The 17712-nt window shown below is 37.6% G+C and overlaps 1 protein-coding gene across 1 annotated transcript; it reads left to right on the top strand.

Annotated features, from left to right (window-relative positions):
- Positions 1-7683: 7683 nt before the first annotated feature.
- On the top strand, positions 7684-17436 carry LOC124180701. Its single transcript, XM_046566447.1, has 12 exons — positions 7684-7764; positions 7808-7895; positions 8637-8696; positions 11038-11173; positions 11529-11674; positions 12802-12928; positions 14625-14736; positions 15602-15648; positions 15881-15991; positions 16233-16376; positions 16477-16563; positions 17131-17436. Exons 1-12 carry the CDS (start codon positions 7684-7686, stop codon positions 17339-17341), a joined length of 1350 nt encoding a protein of 449 aa, XP_046422403.1. The 3' UTR covers positions 17342-17436.
- The last annotated feature ends 276 nt before the right edge of the window (positions 17437-17712 follow it).

Raw genomic sequence — 17712 nt, 5'->3', positions numbered from 1 at the left:
GTTTTTTTCCGACGATTTACGTGGCTGTATATGCTGATTTTCCTATTTTCGACTTACTACTCCCCCTTTTACGAGCGGCGGTCCCCCGCGATATTCAAATGAATATTGCAGTTATAGAGGGAAGAGTCGTATAAAGTGGAAGGAACTGGTAAGAAGTTGGATGAATTATATCTTATTGAGGCGAGGAACGCTGCAAATAAATCCAGTCGTACGCGTTGCTAATACTATTTTCTCTATTTTCATTTGTGGTTCAATTCGCTATTCCTCAACACAACTGAAGTTTTTACTTATAACCTTTGAAGGAGGTTGGTTCGCCAAACGTGAATACTTTTTATAAAGTTAATAAACTTTATTACGAGATTGTCGTAAATTGAATGTTCATCGAGTTATTGTATTCCTAACTCACGAATCAACTATGTAAAGAATAAAAAATACTGAAATTATAAACAGACACTTAGATTTTGACGCGTTATTTCGAATCGCATTAAAATTTCTTAAAATCTTGCATATTCATTCGATTTCATCCTGAACTGGCTCATTGTCAGTATGTTCAGAATAATATTTCTACTAATTCAGCAAAGCACTTCTTTTTAATCGTGTTGACACTACTAAATATTCATTTCTAGATTCAAAAATATCTGTTTCACTGACTTTGTAGAAAATAGGATTCTGAATAAAATTACTCATTGTTAAATGAAATCAAATGGACCTTATGGATACTTTAAGATTATAAAACTATTTAAAACGAATTATCGATATTGCAAGTTTTGATAATTCCTGTATGTTCTATTTTCGTATTTTCTACAAGATTTTCGTGACTCATGGATATAATAATTGATAAATACTCAACGTGTGACTATCTCGTAAAATAAATGAATAAACGGTATCGATTTTAGCCAACCAATCTTCTTAATGCGATTTGTTGTCAACAACACATCTGCTGGTTATTGCGACGTGGTTTACGAATATAATAATATCATTCTTGCTTCAGATTCCTTTCAATCCAGAAAATATAGGATCAGTACTTTCAAAATGGATGCGTTTACTGTAATCCTTGATTACGAAAATGTGCGCAGAATTTACAAATTCGATTTTTCCTGAAGTATTTGAAAATTCAAGAAAGCGAATCATAGATAATTGTATCAATTTATCGGTCAGAATTTTGAAATTTTCGTGCTAGAATCGTTTTCTGAATATTCGAAGCAAAGTAACCGATACTCACATCATTTTTCAAAATATCGATCTGCCATATCAAACCCGCTGTACGAAATTTTAGTTGTATTAGTTGATGATTAATTAATTCAATGAGCAGCAAATTCTCAAAAAAAAAAAAAAATACCGTGTCGTTTCCAATTGCAATGAAACAAATTGCAAACAACCCTGTCAGAACTTCGGCGATAAATGAAGCGGACATTTTTTTTCTATAATAATTATTACTCAGAGAACGTCGTGTGAAACAAATTTCTATCATCTTATGCTACTTGGACTAGACAGTGGAGTGATTTTCTCTCAAGTGGAAAAACCATCATGTCATACAAACCAGGTGGGCGAAATCTGCTTGCGAACTCTGATTCACGAGTCTAACCAACGTCTCGTCTATGCAGATTTGAACACCCTCATAGAGGAGATAGAATGGCTGGTCAAGGATCACAGTTGGCATGGTGCACAGTGTGCGGAACGCCTGAGGTCCTGTCCAAACCCGATAACGATGTGCAAGGACGATTCTTACACGATGAAAATCACCCTCGACATATTTGTTAAGCTGCAGCAAATGCTTCACAACTATATTGGCCTGATGAAGTGAGTAGATTTTCTGAAACTGGTCGACTTTGTTCGCCTTGTACAATATGTGAAGAAGGTTGAAAAATTCGACTTGCAGTATCCAACACTACCTAATACTATGAAAAATATTAGAGCATTTTTTTCCTTGATCAATTTTCACACCTAAGATGACGAAGAACTTCCGCTAAAATATCAAGAGAAAATTTTGACTCCGAGAATATATTTAGAAATATATTTTTGGCGCTGGAAGAAAGGTGATCAATCCTTCTCGATTTCCTAAAGTTACTCACTGCCAAAAAAGTGGAAACTCTCATGATCTGGCGTTTAGCAATAAATTTGAATTTTGCTGAGCTTATCTGACATTTGCATGAAACATTTGCATATTAGGAGAAATCTTTCGTAATATTTGAGTATTACGCATCGTTAAAACCAATGAATAGTTTGAGATTAATCGATGATTTCCTATCATCTCAAATCTCTCAGCAGTTAGTGGGAATTTTGTTTGATTTTGAGTACTGCCGTGATTTCTCTTACAAATTTTCTATCCGTTAATTGTATTGCCACTTGGTGGTTCCCTGTATAAATTCTTTCCAAGTCCTCATTTTTTATTTCCTCTTGAGCATTTAGTTTTCGTGGTTCTCGACCTCGCGATTACGATGACGTAAAAATACCGCTTAACGAAGCCCTCGACGTCGCGATGAGAGCCATGATCTCTGCGATGCATTCGTCCATTCCTAAGCAACCACCTTCGACGCCGGTCTGCCTCAACTGTGCTCGTACATCCGGATGCACCGGACGTCAATTTGTCAACAGAGCCAGCAAATGCGAATACGAAAAGCTCCTAGAGATAGAAGAGGTAGAATATCCGGTCAGAGTTGCAATTTTGAGCTTATTCGTTCAGCCGCGTCTTTGATCCAAATATCAGCACGCCTATTCCAGGTCGACAATAAACTGCAAGGGTTGAAGGAAATTACGATGGGAAGCTTCGGGGACTTGGAAATCTGCATCAAAGGGATCCTCCGTGCGATCGTGAGGCTGCCATGCACCGCTGTTGCCAGCAGACTAGAAATATTGTCGTCGGTGGTCAGAAACATGAAGAATAAATTGATGTCATGCGGTCAGCCTGGCGCAGGTTTGCGCTGTGATATAATTATTGCATAATTTCAATCGCGAATCGTGTGGTGACGGAATTACATTTATGCAATTCACGCTTGAGCATGGTTGCGTATTTCTTTCTGTAAATTTGGCAGCGTCTCTGATGGGTCAGCAAGTCAATCCAATTTCCCAAATCATCAGCGAGTTCATTGTCGAGTATGGACAAATTAAGTCGCAAATATTTCCCTGTCGGAAGGTCTGCAGATTTTGCGACAGTCTTGTTTGCCCCATGGATCGTCAAAGGGTGAGGAAAAGGACTAGAAACTTGAGGGTGTGCGGGACGCGCAGTTAACTCAAAATTTTGTCGAAGCAAAAACATGACTACGTAATGGTTTCAAAAGTCTGAGCAAATCTCATCGAGTTGCGTGTAACTGAAAAATTCTCTGTGATTCAGACTAGTATGAATATTGTATTGTAAGTGTTACGGTGCGAAAAGTAGGCGGTTTCCGGCCAGTGTGAAGCCTGCAGTGTGAAATTGACTCGGGTAACTCACGCTCAATGACACAGTGCGTGAAATTGAGTTATTCGAAAGTGCGCATTCCCCAAAAAAATCCGTAGTGTGTAAAATACAGCATTTCAGTTGTGCGCGTGCTCCAACGGTCTTTGTCCGCATTGTTCGGAAATGGACTACTTTATGTAGATTCCACAGTCTTAGAAACCTAAACTTTTCAAACATGTGCCGCAAAACATATCGTGTGTGACACTGAAGTGGCACGTGCCAACTCGTTGTAAAATTTACTATTACATGTGTCACAGAGGTGTTTTTAGTTATATAGTTATAAAAGTACTAATGCAGATAAGCTTCAGTGACGCTTTGTAAGTCTTTGTAATATTGCTGCTTTGTTTCAACGCTATGTCCCACACATCCTTAGACGGATTGCAGTTAATTTCGACTGACCATAGCGATGAACAGTTCATTGGACATGCCTTTCTCTTTATGTGCAATTAATCGAACAGGATGTTTTCTGCTGCGAAAAAGCCAAGCAGTTGAACTTTTTGTGGAAACAGTGGATGAGGCAGAATACAGTGAAGGGTGTTGCCAAATGGGTGAGTCTGTGGTTACCTGCTAAAAACACTTGAACCATCAGCGCAGTCAAAATGATTGGTTGTACAATTTCATTTTTAAATTTTTTCTTCATGTTACATTTTTTCCCGCAATGATGTAAGGACCTTTACAACGATAACTAACGGACTAATATAATGAATCTAATTTTTGTTTCATTAGACTGGTTTTATAATTTTAGTTTACAATTACTACTTCATGTTATTTTACTTCGGTATTTCTAGCGTTACTAAATACGTATAGGCAATTTCAAAATCTTGGCTAATTTTCCCCTTTCAAAACACTTGACTTACAGATCAAAAGTATGGTATTCCTTTCAAAAAATTTCACAATCAATCCGTAATCATGCACGAATGACAAGATAACCTTGATTTCATTATTTTGAATCCACGTGATACAAGATTTCGGAAAAATGAGCGATGCTTTTTAAAGTGGAATAAAAAATATCAAACAAATTTACTAAATTAGCGATATTTCGACAAATCGTGAACATTAGTTGACGAATTTGGTGTTCTACATATTCATTAATTTTATCACATAAAGGACGAAGATACCATTGCGTCTATTGTAGACTCCTTTAAGGGCGGCTCAGTAGATGGAAATAGATGCCAACCTGACGGCCCATGTGCTGATTTACGTAGAAGCAGACAACAGGGTCTGAAACCTGCAGATGACCAAGACGGTCAAGGTATATTGAGAAAAATTTTATTAGCGTCGTTACTAGAAAGGTTTATTAATAATTGCAAGAAATTATAGTACGAGAAACCGCGCTCCAAATAAATAATAGTTACACATGCTAGATTTTCCAGTCACAGCTTCAAAACTCATTTTCATTTTGTACCCAGACCTATATTTTTCTGTTTTTATTTCATTATTCCATTCAGTTTTGAACAATCAAAATAGTCGAGTACCGTACGCTTAATTCATATTCTCAATACATGTTAATTGATTTTTGACAATTTCCTGAACCTTGTCCGAATACTTCTGAAAATTCTCTGAGAACATCTCATGAAGGCGCGTGTGTTCCATGAATAACTCACGTATTTCAAGTAGCATTTACAATGAAATACAATCAACGGAACTATTTTCATTTAAATCCACTTCGGTTTTGCTATTTCGAACGAACATCCGTGTCTTTTTGCATCAATATTCTCTACATCGAACGAATCTGTATATTGTAAAAAAGCCGGGAGACAATGGATCAAATGTCCAACGGCGGTTCAATTTCATTCCACACCTGTAATTAAGAGCCATTCGTAAAAGCTGGCTCGTATGAAATTCGCAACTTTTCCCTCAGTGGCTAGGTTGGAAGGCAGTTATAATTAAGTTACATACCCCTAGAACACCCACGTGTGGACAGATTTACGGCCCGGTAGTTCGACTATACTGCCGCTCTTTTCTATCCTCTGAACTAAAAGTTATTCGAGTCATTTATTAATCTAAGCTTTCAGATCTGGCTGAGCCAATCCTGTACAGCCCAGCGTGATGAAACGTGGAGGTTATTCGTTACGGGGTAGTTTTTACTGATTAAATTGCCGGCAGTTCAGGAGTTACGCACGCATATCGTCTAGTCAACTCTCTGAATCGGTTCAAATTAAAACAATCAAGGGAAAAATAAGTCGTCTGAAATATTTGGGATCTTTAAAATTACACGAATCCACTAAAATATTCTGAAAACTTTCGAAGTCGTTAAAGATCCTGCAAAATCTTCTGAAACTGTCCAAAAGAATCTAAAATTTTTGAAACCTCGTGAAATGTCATCAAATTATTTGTAATCAACTGAAATCTTTTGGAATAATATGAAATCCTGTAAAGTCTTACGAAATCATCAACTGAAATTCTCTGAAATCTCTGAAATTATTAAATTCGCGGGAAATTCCTGAAACGGTAAAAAATGTTTGAAACCCTTTAATATCCTCTAAAATATTACAAAAAAAATTTTGTAAAATCTTGTGAAATCTCTTGAAGGCATGTGAAAGAATTTTAATTCTTGGAAATATTATAAATTATTTGTAATTCTATTGAAATTGTTTGATCTGGAAATTTCTAAACACGAATCAGTTTAAATTGAAACAACAAAAAAAAAAAAAAAATCCTATAACCTGTCCTCAGGCAACGCTGAGAAAATTCTACGCGGAAACGTCGAGTGCGGTCAAAATAGAAGTAAAACCTTAGCTGATTCAGTTCGAATCGGAAATAACCGCCGGGAGGTTGACAGCGGCCCTCGGGGTCGCAGATCGCGAGTCGACGAAAGTCGGACGAAGGTGGGCGGAGGACGAGATAGCAAGGATCGTTTTGAACACGGCCGAACCAGAGACAGAAAAGGACGAGAACTCCGTCGGCACAGTCTAACCAGTCGAAATGACGGCGCGAAACTCGGCGCCGGTGAATCATCTGATGTAGATAAGAAAAAGCGGAAAAAGAGAACGAAAAAGGGTGCGGCTGTTTTCAGGAATTCACCTAAAATACGAAGTGTGGTTTTTATTTCTTTTTTTTTTCTTCGCGCATAGAGAGATATGATTTTATCGAGATTGATGCGCGGTGGTGACAATTTTTTCAGAAAATAGTTTATTTTTTAAAAATATTTATTGTTGGATAAATGTGATTATTCAAAATTTTCTCTCAGAACACTTGTGCCGACGTTTGTTTTATCTCTCGAATCTTTCCTAATGCAATTCCTTGATTTTTCTATCTTTTTTGCTCCCAATTTTGTATAAAAATTTGAGCATTTTTCTCTTAATATGTCTTCACTTCTCCGAAATGGATTTTACTGTGGATGATTCGGAAAACAAACCTCACTGTGGAAATTGGGTTGACTGAAAAGTTTTTTTTTTTTTCATCGCTATGCGTGTAACAGAACTCTGACGGAAAAATCGTGACTACGGATCTGTAGTTACGCAATTATACACACTTTCACTGCAATGTTCAGCGGTCTCTCATTTCCCATTCAATTATACGTAACAGCGTAAAAAAAAAAAAACAAAAAAAAAAATGTGACTCAGGTGGAGCTGAAGGAGATTTGAGCATCGAGGACGAGAGCCAGGGAATCGAGGGTCGCAAGAAAGGGACGAAGAAAAACGAAAGCGGAGGGTCAGGTACAGCGGCTGATCCCCGGTATAATTCAATACATACAAACTTGAAATTGATACTTATCGATATTAATTCAAGATCGCGAAAGGGCGGAAGGTGACGACCCGGCGGATAAGCGGCGGGGAAAGTCCTACCGAAAAAAGGATGGTAGGAATGATCACGGTAATCCGATGTGCGAGGTGATACCGGCGGATTGCTAGCCGTCCGTATAATAAGTCGTTATACTTATGGTAAATTCCATGCCGAATCGGACAAGAAGTGATCTCGTATTTTTTTAATCGAACGAGACTTTTTTTTTCCACAAAGCATGCGTAAAAAGAGAAGACACCTTATATTTTTTTGTGCGAGTTTTTACGTATTCAATTTGATTCTTATACTTACAGAATACACAATTTAGTTGAAGGGTGATCACTCCGGACAATTTGATATGTTTTTTGAAGGTCTTCGATACCTGGTTACTTTCGGAAGAAAAATATTTTAAACAAATTTAAAAATGTCTGAGAAATATGAGGTCAATACTTTAAAACCCATTCGGTTTAACGTGGGATTGTGTCTATAGAAGTGAATGCATACCTGTGTCTTTCCTCAAGGGGATGCCGTTGACGACAGTGGCGATGGCGAAACCGGAAGCGGAGATAAGCCCGGTGATCCGGAATCCGGTAGGAAGAGACGGGGTGAGAAACCCTTCGAATAACTCCGAAAAAAAAGTTACAAAAGAATTGTCTCATTTTTGCAGAGGGAAAAAACGCCAAGCACCGTCAGAAGCTGGATGATGACGCTGTGAGCTCCTCTCGCAATCGGAAAGGTTCGAATGAAACGGCCGTCCCTACTTTTTGTATGCATAGTTCAACTCGCCTAAGAATATCGGGCATGAATAATGCATATTTTCGTTGATGAAAAGTGGGCTGGAAGACCTTTTTTAGGTTGAAAATTTTTGCTGCAGCTAAACTTTATCGATGAATATATCGAAACCTCTGAATAAAAAGTTTGGAAAAGAGAGAATGATCGTTTCAAAAATATACAGCAATGTGTTTTGAGCCAATGATGATAAACAATGATGAAACGACATTCGTACTGTGTAATGGAAATGAATAGCTAAGCAAATTCGAACAGCACATAGTGAGATTTTAACTATTTAAAAAAGGTTTTATAATCAGCTCATGTTTAGAATGGCTAAACTCTGATGGCTCGATCTCACCATCGCATTGGCTCAAATAATATTGCTGGAGATTTTTTTAACGGTATTTTCTTATTTTCTAACTATTCGTGCATCCTTAAGTTGGTATAAATCGCAAATTCGGTATATTCTATGTTTTAGAAATAATAAAAGGAAACATTCGGTAAAACACACTAATAACCGATTTTAAAGTGTTCGAACACTTTTGTTCAACGACGAGACAGAAAAATTATTTAAACTCTACGAGTTAACCTTGAAATTTCCAAATTTACGGTCATGAACTGTCTCATTTTGTTTGATATGTAAAATTAGCCTCACTAGCACCACTATATTTGACACGAACAATTATTGATCTCTTTGATGAATCAGGTGATCAAACCGGCTCGGAAGGCGGTGGATCCAAAGGAGGACGGTCTGGCAAAACGGAGGGTGAGTCTAATGCGCATTATAGTCACTAATAAATGGCGACATTACACGCGCTGGCGATCGGAGGACGATAAGTTTTCTCAAAGAACAAGTCTTTGCTTGGTTATCAAAGTTGGATATCGTAAGCTCGAAAAATAGTCGTGAATTATTTACTGAACAGGGTTTGGGAAATAGATGTGCAACATGTAAACAACAATAAACAAAAAATCACGAAAGGGATTTAACAAAATTTTTAAAACTGTTACCGATGTCGGTCCAGTTGAATTTCGTTGATGAAATATCTCGTTGGCACAGAAACGAACGTAAAAATTATGAGCGGATTGCAACTGAAAGCAAGTCCATTCGTAATCAGTTTAAGTGATTACGTTGTAGTCCCGTTTTTTCGCTAACCAAAACCTACTGTTTTACTAATTTTAATGAATAATGTTTCATTTGATTTGCAAGCGAATTATCTGCAAGATTTGCGACATCGGTATTCTGTCACAGCTGATTAATTAATCATCATACAACAATGTTGTCGGAAAACCATTAAAAATGAGTTACACAATTAATAAAGTAACGTAAAATTTATTCGTACACGAGTCAGTTTATTGATTCATCAAAATTGGCCAAGCAATACAATCTTCCCGTTAAAAGAATGGAACAATAATTTAATCCAGATCTTTTCTCTGGACTTTAACTAGCTGCGCTTTTCAATATCTCTGTGATGTTAGGAATAGTTTTTTTAACGAGTGATAATTTGACTAATTTTATGGTTTTATTATTTGAATTCTAATTCCATAGTTTTATTTCCGTTTATTCTTATTCTTATTAGTATTTTTCAATCTGACGTAAGAGTCTGCTCTCGTTATTCGTCGCGAAATCGGTCTCAAGGGAGTCTTGCCAGTCACAATCTGCGGAAACTCGAAAAATAAAATAAGCGAGTACGTCAGAGTGCGAGAAAAAAAATGAAAAATTGAACATTCTCTTACACATGAAAACTCGCGAGAAGTGCGGCCGCGATGTTGACGAGAAACGTGGGGCTGTGGGAGGAGGGAAAGAAACGAAATCTGGATGCGGGACTCGCGAGGGTGACTCCTTGGGGATATTACAACGCCTCGTTCACTCGCGTATGCCCATTAAGCTAGAATTATTAGTCACTCTGGGGAAAAACTGCGGTGAAAATATTTTTACGCCATCCTCTCCGGATATCGGGATCTGTTATATAAGCACTCGAAACGGTTCATTCACCGCAGGATGAACGGAACAATGGCAATAACGAATCAAATTTTAATAAAATTCTGAAATTTTTTTTCGAAATGCATAGAAGCCCGCGGAAACTTTGTAGATATTGCGTTTCGGTCAGAGCGAAAGGTTGGCCACTCGTGAAATCTCACGAATTCTTGTGAAATCCTGTGAAATCATTTCAAGCGCAGAAATTTTTCGAAAAATCGGTTGAAATTGTGTGAAGCCTTTCGAAGTAATGTGAAATGTTGTGAAACTACCTTAAATATTTCAAATCGCATAATATCTCTGAAATACTATACAATCTTTCGAAATACTTTGAAATTTCGTGAAACCAGCTGAAATTCTATGAATTCTTTGAAATCTTTAGAGTCTGAAATCGCTTGAAATCTTTTCAAACCATCCAAAACCCTGTGCTATGAAATCTTTGAAATCCCATAAATTTTCCGGCTGAAATTCATTCAAATTCTTTTGAAACCATCGGAAATCATTTAAATCATTTATTACTTCTGTAAAATCCCTTCAAAATCTTTTGAAAGCCAGAGTATTTCGACATGAACGAATTATGTGTAATATTGTGATTGTTGGTTTCGTACATATATATATATATATATATATATATATATATATATATATATATACTCGTATATATATATATATATATATATATATATATATATATATATATGTATATGTGTGTACGAAAAGTAATCTCTATTGTATACAAGGACGATGTGTCGAACCTGTACAGTTTACGTGTTTATGTTACGCTCTCATGTGTCCAGAGCGACAGGTACGAATGAATGATTGAATCTTGTTCGGCGCCTCGGTTCGTCAGTCGTGTCGAATACCTCAGTGAGGGAAGACGTAGTAAAATTTGGTGAATACGATCTCAATTTAATAACCCATTCTTTATGGTGACGAGTGAAATATGGTAGTTGTGAAAAAGTGTAACATAATGAGCCTGTTTCAGTCCGTCGTCGATTTTCTTTCCTCCGTATAAAATAAACCGCATTATTATCTTTCAAACATCCTCACTAAGCTCTAAGAAAAATCAATCTATCGGTCATTCAAAAAGGCTAAAAAATTCCAATTAAGTGAAATTTATATTGATCAACAGACGGTGAAAATATAATCGAGTATCGCCGGTCGAACAAGTTGTTCATCGAGCTTGGATGGACGATACTTCCGAAGGATACGGTAATGCGAAGGGTTGTGGAATTCGAGACTGAGCCAGCAAAGCCTCGCATGAATTGGTGAGTCGCAATAAGAAATTTTATTACATATCACACGGACTCCATAGTAAAAATAGTTCCGAACTTGGTAGACTTAAGTTTTTCAAAATTTGCGCGTCAGTGGCAGGTGAGAGTTTTTCATATGCTTCATAATGTATCCCAATAACAACTGCAGCACGAGTTGCTTTACAAAATACGCCATTTGTGTTAAGGAATATCTGATTTTCTGAAGAAAAAAAAAAAATAAATAAATAAAACGGAAATTGGTTAGACGACATCAGAACTTCTTCTGCGGCAGAGGAAAAATTGATCCGTACGATCTGCGGTAAATTGTTCCGATAAAGTAAATAACAGCAGTTGTCCGAATCGTGCACAGGTTTAAAAACAACCGAATGTACGGCAAGCAATACTATGCTGACGGAAATACGGTATTTCTCAACTTCCTCGAGGATGGTACGGGTCACGTTTACTATCCCGACGGAAAAATCGCGATTGCGGCACACATTTCTAAGGAGGAAACTCGTGAGTAAGCCAATTATTTTCAATTTGCCTTCTCGTTTCGTCTGTAATATCAAGCCATTCGATTATCGCCCATCTCTGGCATTCGCGTTTGCAGTAAAATTCTTAGAGAAAACGTAGTTTGCACAGGGCGGTAAATTTATCACTTCCTCCCTATCTTCCCTCATTTTTACAGCCGCGAAGTACGAAACAGTCTGTATATTGATAAAAGCACAAGTTATTTGCGATCGGCCGCAAATCTCGTAAAGAGCCGATATACCATTTTGGTAAACGGGGTTGTTATATCATCCCGTGAGTCAATATATATCCCGAACGCGTCCTGATAGGCGAACGTGAGGTGAATGTCCAGGCGGTTAAGTAGTCGGAATCTATAAACCCGAAGACCGATCAGTTCCTAAGTGCCGCAAAAGACACGTATCGGTACAGCGATTGTTATGCCGCGGAAATCGTGTTGCGCGGTACTCCGGATTTATGGGCACACAGTCCAATTAACTCCGGCTGCAATCCGTCGGTAACTGCAGCAGACAAGAGCCCTTGGAAATACCATAAAGCATGATGATAAAAATGAATCAACTTGTGCAATTATTTTGTTTCGCTTGAGATACGAAGAAACACCCGGCAATTATGTATTTCTACCCCACATAGGTGATAAATATTTACGGCAGGGTAGAATCGGTATTCAATAAATTTTTATTAATCACGCACGATGTCGAAAATGTGAGAAACTGAACTACCGAGATCAAGCTTTATTCCACTGTTTTACTTTTAGAATTTTTCCGTAAATATAGTCCGCAAACGCATTTTAATATCGGTGAATATCGAAAGAAGTAGTGGGATTTTTCTAGAATGATTTATCGCTTACAATTACCTGGGTTAAGGGGTACACCTAGTGTAAAACGTTTTGACAGAACCTGTGCCTTTAAGGTAGTAAGTCGACTCCGAGTATAATGGAGTACACGTGGCCCAGCCCCTTCTCCATAGCCTGCCAAACTTTCCTTCTCAATTATTTCGCCTGTGCGTTGAACCGGTGTACCAAGAATAAATATACCCACCTAACTTATACCCGAAGCAAGGGTCGTACATCGTTTGTAGATTCAACGTGAAAATACTCTGAGCATATATAATTAAAGACGAGACCTACAAGGTGTACTCCGAAGGAGGCAGAGACCTTATGGGGGTTGTTCGAGCCCCTTGGCTGATGGGGGTATTCGACTCCATGGGCAACGGCGTCGTCTACGATGAGAACTGCAAAGTACGGTAATTATCAGCAGCGCTCCGATGTTATTCATAAACTCATTTGCTTCGAATTTTCAAGCGTTGAACCGGCCTCTTAAGGCTCTGGATTTACAGCGTACAGTCAGGTCAAAAAATTGTGTGATACCTGATGCAACGAAGGATCGGAACGTCAGTCACTGTTGCTGATCTAGTTGCATAAGTAACTAAAAAAGTTATGGTAAAACGGAACGGAATTTTACCGTGCTGCATTTTGAACGCAAATTTTAAGATCACTTTAACGTTGAAAACTTCGGAAAAATTTAAATTGTTTGTTCGATTCTGTTTAGCAATAGGCAATTTCATTCGTGACTGAATTCTTCAGCATATATCGTCAAGAGTTAATTTTTGGGTTAGTACAAAGTATTTTAGGCTGCATCGCAAGTATATCACTTGTAAATCATAATGATTTTACATATTGGATTTGTTTAATCATCCGACGCGATCAAGGAAAAAAAACCTGTCTCGTACGACTCTTATAGTGTATTCGTTGATAAAACAAGTAGGCGATTATTCTTTAGAATTGGATAAACTATACCGATTTTTCTGTAAAAAAATAGTAGACCAATATGATTTCTTTAACGTTATTGATGTCAGTGTGTTAGGATCGAAATTTTTTTGAAATACAGTAAACTTGTTAAGGTTTACTTATACTTTTGGGCCTTTCTGTAATCAAGTTTTCGGGTCGGCACATTTTTGAGCTGACTGTACGTTCCACCCTTGAACTGGCACATTAATTACTTATAACCAAAATGTCGAGTTGGCTGAGCATGATACCACACAGAATAATAAGCGATAAAGTACATATTTTTTGGCATCGAAACAGAGTTCAACTGCTAGCTGTTTCTTCGATTAGTATACATTGTATATATAGTAAAATATCGACAGCACCAAAATACAAATATATGTACGTATAAAATATACTGTGACTTATTGAAGAAATACTCCAGCTACGATAGGTTTTCAATACTCAATGGCTATAGTATGTGTAACTATCTTGGGCGTGTACAGATAGTTTTATTACCTTTTTCATTCGCCGAGGGATCAATTTTTTTTTGTTCCACAAATTTTTCACGATGTAGTTGAGAAAAAAAAGTAGACTTGAACGATCAATTTCCCCAAATAATTTTTTTTCTAATTATCTTAAGTAAAGTAAAATACTCATTCAAAGTTCAAAATGTAATACTTATTGGCAAGAAGTTGATCTGAGGATGAAAGGGTTAGAAAATATGGATAACGGTACTGTTTTACTACTTCGTTGTGAAATTCCGAATCTGAAGATCAATGGAGAATAATTTCATTGCCGAGTACAGGAACACAAGCATACAGCTTGCAGATGCTTCTCAATGTGTTCACGTAATTTGTAATGTTATGGAAATTGATATTATTTCGGTTTTGCAGACACAGATGCGTATTGTAAGTGTAACGCTTTAATTGGCTTTAATGAAAATTAGCACGCCTCACTCGAACGCATTATACGTGGATAGATGAACGCATTAAGCGCTTGCATACCTCCATAATTCCGAATTTGCAATATAAATTGCGGAATGTCACGGCGGAAACATTGTTGCAGGCCGTAAACAAGTTTAATTGTTTCCAACTCCGAGCCGAGGAGGTGCTCATTATTAACTGTAATTATGTGCCCTAGTGAATCTCTAATTGTTAGCAACGGGTATTTCAGGTTAAGCTACAACCAGAACGGCGGCGTTTTCCCCGAAAATCCATCCAAAGTTCCCTTCTCCTGGAATTGGAACAACTTTCAGGCTCCCCCAATCGACCAAGTCGTACGCGAGGTTCGTTCGTATTTACTTACCGCGTTGTTTCGACCGAATCCCGGTGGTCGCCAGTTCAGTTCCCAACTTCCAATCCCCGAATGCATGAGCCGATCCACCAACTTTTGGCCAGCATTTTCAAGTCAAAAGTTTAATCTGGCTACAATTCAGCTATACCACGGTGAACACTAAGATATGAAAATTATACAGTTTTATCTCGTTTACGAATTAAACCTTTCTTTTAATGTTCGCCACTCCTGCCGTAGGAACCAAAACATATTATCATATGTTTTATGCGTAAAAGAATCTGATCTTTCCGAATACTGTTGAAAAAACAGCCTATTTCTAACTTTTTCAGTCTCGTACCTGCAGTAAAAAAGTAGTCATGTTGGAGTATGTCCTGAAATTTTTAGAGTGAGGTCGTAATTAAATCGGTATAAAAATTCCAGGTGCCCAGAATTTTCTAAATATGTTCTAATGTACAATTGAGGGTTTATCCGAACAACGCTTCGCCGGCAGATAGGCAACCAAAGTTGCATCTTATATGCATTGAATGCCATAGATGTAACGTAAGTTGCCTATCTGCTGGCGACGCGTTGTTCGCGTCGTGCTTGACTGAAGAATATATTTGTTTTACTGTATGTACATACTTTTCGTAAACGGTAAGCTTGAAGGCCTGAAAATTCTAAGATTTTCATATCTCAGTGCACACTCCAAACGTCAAAATTGTAGCCACACTGAGTTTTTGGCCCTGAAAAGTTACTCGGCAGTTGATAGGTAATAGAAAAAATAATACGCAATAGCTTCGTGAAAAATACATGCGTCAATTCTTCCTTATTCTCCATACATTGCGGGGCACCACTAAAATCTGAACATAAAATTGCAGGAACCTCCAACAGTCCGATTGCCCCCGGAATTAGTTTCAGCAAAAGAGTGAGTTCTTAAATCAATAGCTGAAAAATATTCTTGTATACTGTTTTTGGTAGCCTTGCGGAATCGATACGACATCACAAGCCTAAAAGTCGAACTAAACATTTTCAAATGCTTCTGCACAAATTCCTATTTCAAAATTCTTAAAAATTAAGTCTATAAAATCAATCAAATCGTTTAGAATTTCGAATAGCTCCCCATACCTATGCGAGTCTACATATTCGGTATTTGACAGGCCAACTAACAGCGGTAGCAAAAGTTCGAAGAGATCAAAATCATCGAAGGTTACGAGCTGCTGGAAGCTGAGTGAAAGCGGAAACATGGCATTAAATCAAAAGTCGGAAACGTGAGTTTTTCGAATTGTAACTGGCCTTGAAAAGTTCACCATAGTTTATTGTACGCGCCTGTTTTCTTTCTTTCTTTATTTTTATTTTTTTTTTTTTTTTTTGCAGTTTCCTGCAACTCCGTTTTTCAGCACTATCCTTACTAGAATAGCAACGTTATACTTTATTCAACACTTTCGAAAGTGGATGATTGCACTACCAACTTAAAGACGTACCAATTTCAAATTGTCGTCTTCTGTTAAGGATCGAACCGAGCAATGTGATAGAGCGCAAAGTGATCGCGCCGCTGAAGCCAATATGTCTGAAAATGAACAAGTATCTGAGTCTCCGAATACTCGACCGGAAGAATATAAACCTTCAATTCTTTGCCGGGCCGAAGAGTATACGGTAATAAGAAAATATTTAGGCCGCGTTTGATCGAGATCGAGTCGTGACTGATCTGGTATTATAACTGCCTCGCTACACTTTCGGCGCCTTTCTTTTCCAGAATCGAATTGGGAACAGAGGTAAATCCGAACGTTCAGATCAACTCGGAGCTAGTAGACCGCAACGACTGGACCGCGAAAATGACGAAGTAAATTACGATCTTCCGTATTGCACAAAAAAAGTGAAAATTTACGTACCGTCATTCCAACAAATGTGGGCAAATGGGTTTGAAGTCCAACAACTCAGGGGAAAAAGTGCTAAAGAATTGACCGCGGAACCGTATGAATGATTAGATACTTCTGCGTTCAATTAGCCACTGTTCATTGCTCTACGAAATTAGGAATCAAAATTATTAGCAATTATGCGTTGAAAAGCGTATAAACGAAGGTCGGCCATCTAACTATATATAACTGCTCGCAGTAACGATGATTTTTAACGAACTTCAATTTTTTAAATTTTTAGCAAAGTTCCTAACGAAACTGAGTTGAATTGAACATGAGTTATGGGAAAAAATTACGTTGCATTTCGCAACGCATAACAGCCAATAACTCTGATTCCGAATGTTGTAGAAGACTGAAAGAAAACTGTTATCAAATGCAGTAGACTACTGTTTCAAACTCTGCCTCAGTCAATGATCTAGAATTTTTTCCGCCTAGTTATTGGGCTGAAACTAGTTACATCAGAGAATATAATCAAATTTTTGTAGATAATGTAGGATAACGTCAAGTTGGTTAACTTGCATGAATTATGATTTTCTAAGGAGTAAGTACGACGTGGATTCGAATCTGGCAAAGGTTGATCCGTCCAAAGTAGAAGACAGTCTCGTCGAAATAGCCAAAGAAATTGAACGCGTGAAAACTGAAGCGAATTCAAGGCGACTTATGATCGCCAAATACAGACCTCACTTGATTGACAAGTCTTCGTGATACAACGTTGATGTGAAATTACACGAGACCTGGAATTTTGTGCTTCATACGAAACTCCGACAACTTTCTCGATTCATTGTCTACTATTATCACTGGAAAACATAATCATCAATGTGCACACCTACAATAAAATTGCAGGAGTTTGCATCGATTAAAATCGTGATTTTGTAAAAACTATTGGTTCGATTCATCGGTTATGACAGATCGAATGCAGTAATTCTCGTCAATATGTAGCGAAACAAAGACAACAAAATCGAATTTGAAACATAGTCGCAGTTTTTCGGCACTTTTTTGCATGAAATCAGATTAATGAATTAATCGTATCCTACCAATGAAAATATGCCTTTGAAAATTAACCCGTCATTTTGGCG

This window comes from Neodiprion fabricii, chromosome 4, assembly GCF_021155785.1.
Source record: "Neodiprion fabricii isolate iyNeoFabr1 chromosome 4, iyNeoFabr1.1, whole genome shotgun sequence".
Lineage (NCBI taxonomy): Eukaryota > Metazoa > Arthropoda > Insecta > Hymenoptera > Diprionidae > Neodiprion > Neodiprion fabricii.
This window is presented reverse-complemented; position numbering and strand designations above follow the sequence as displayed.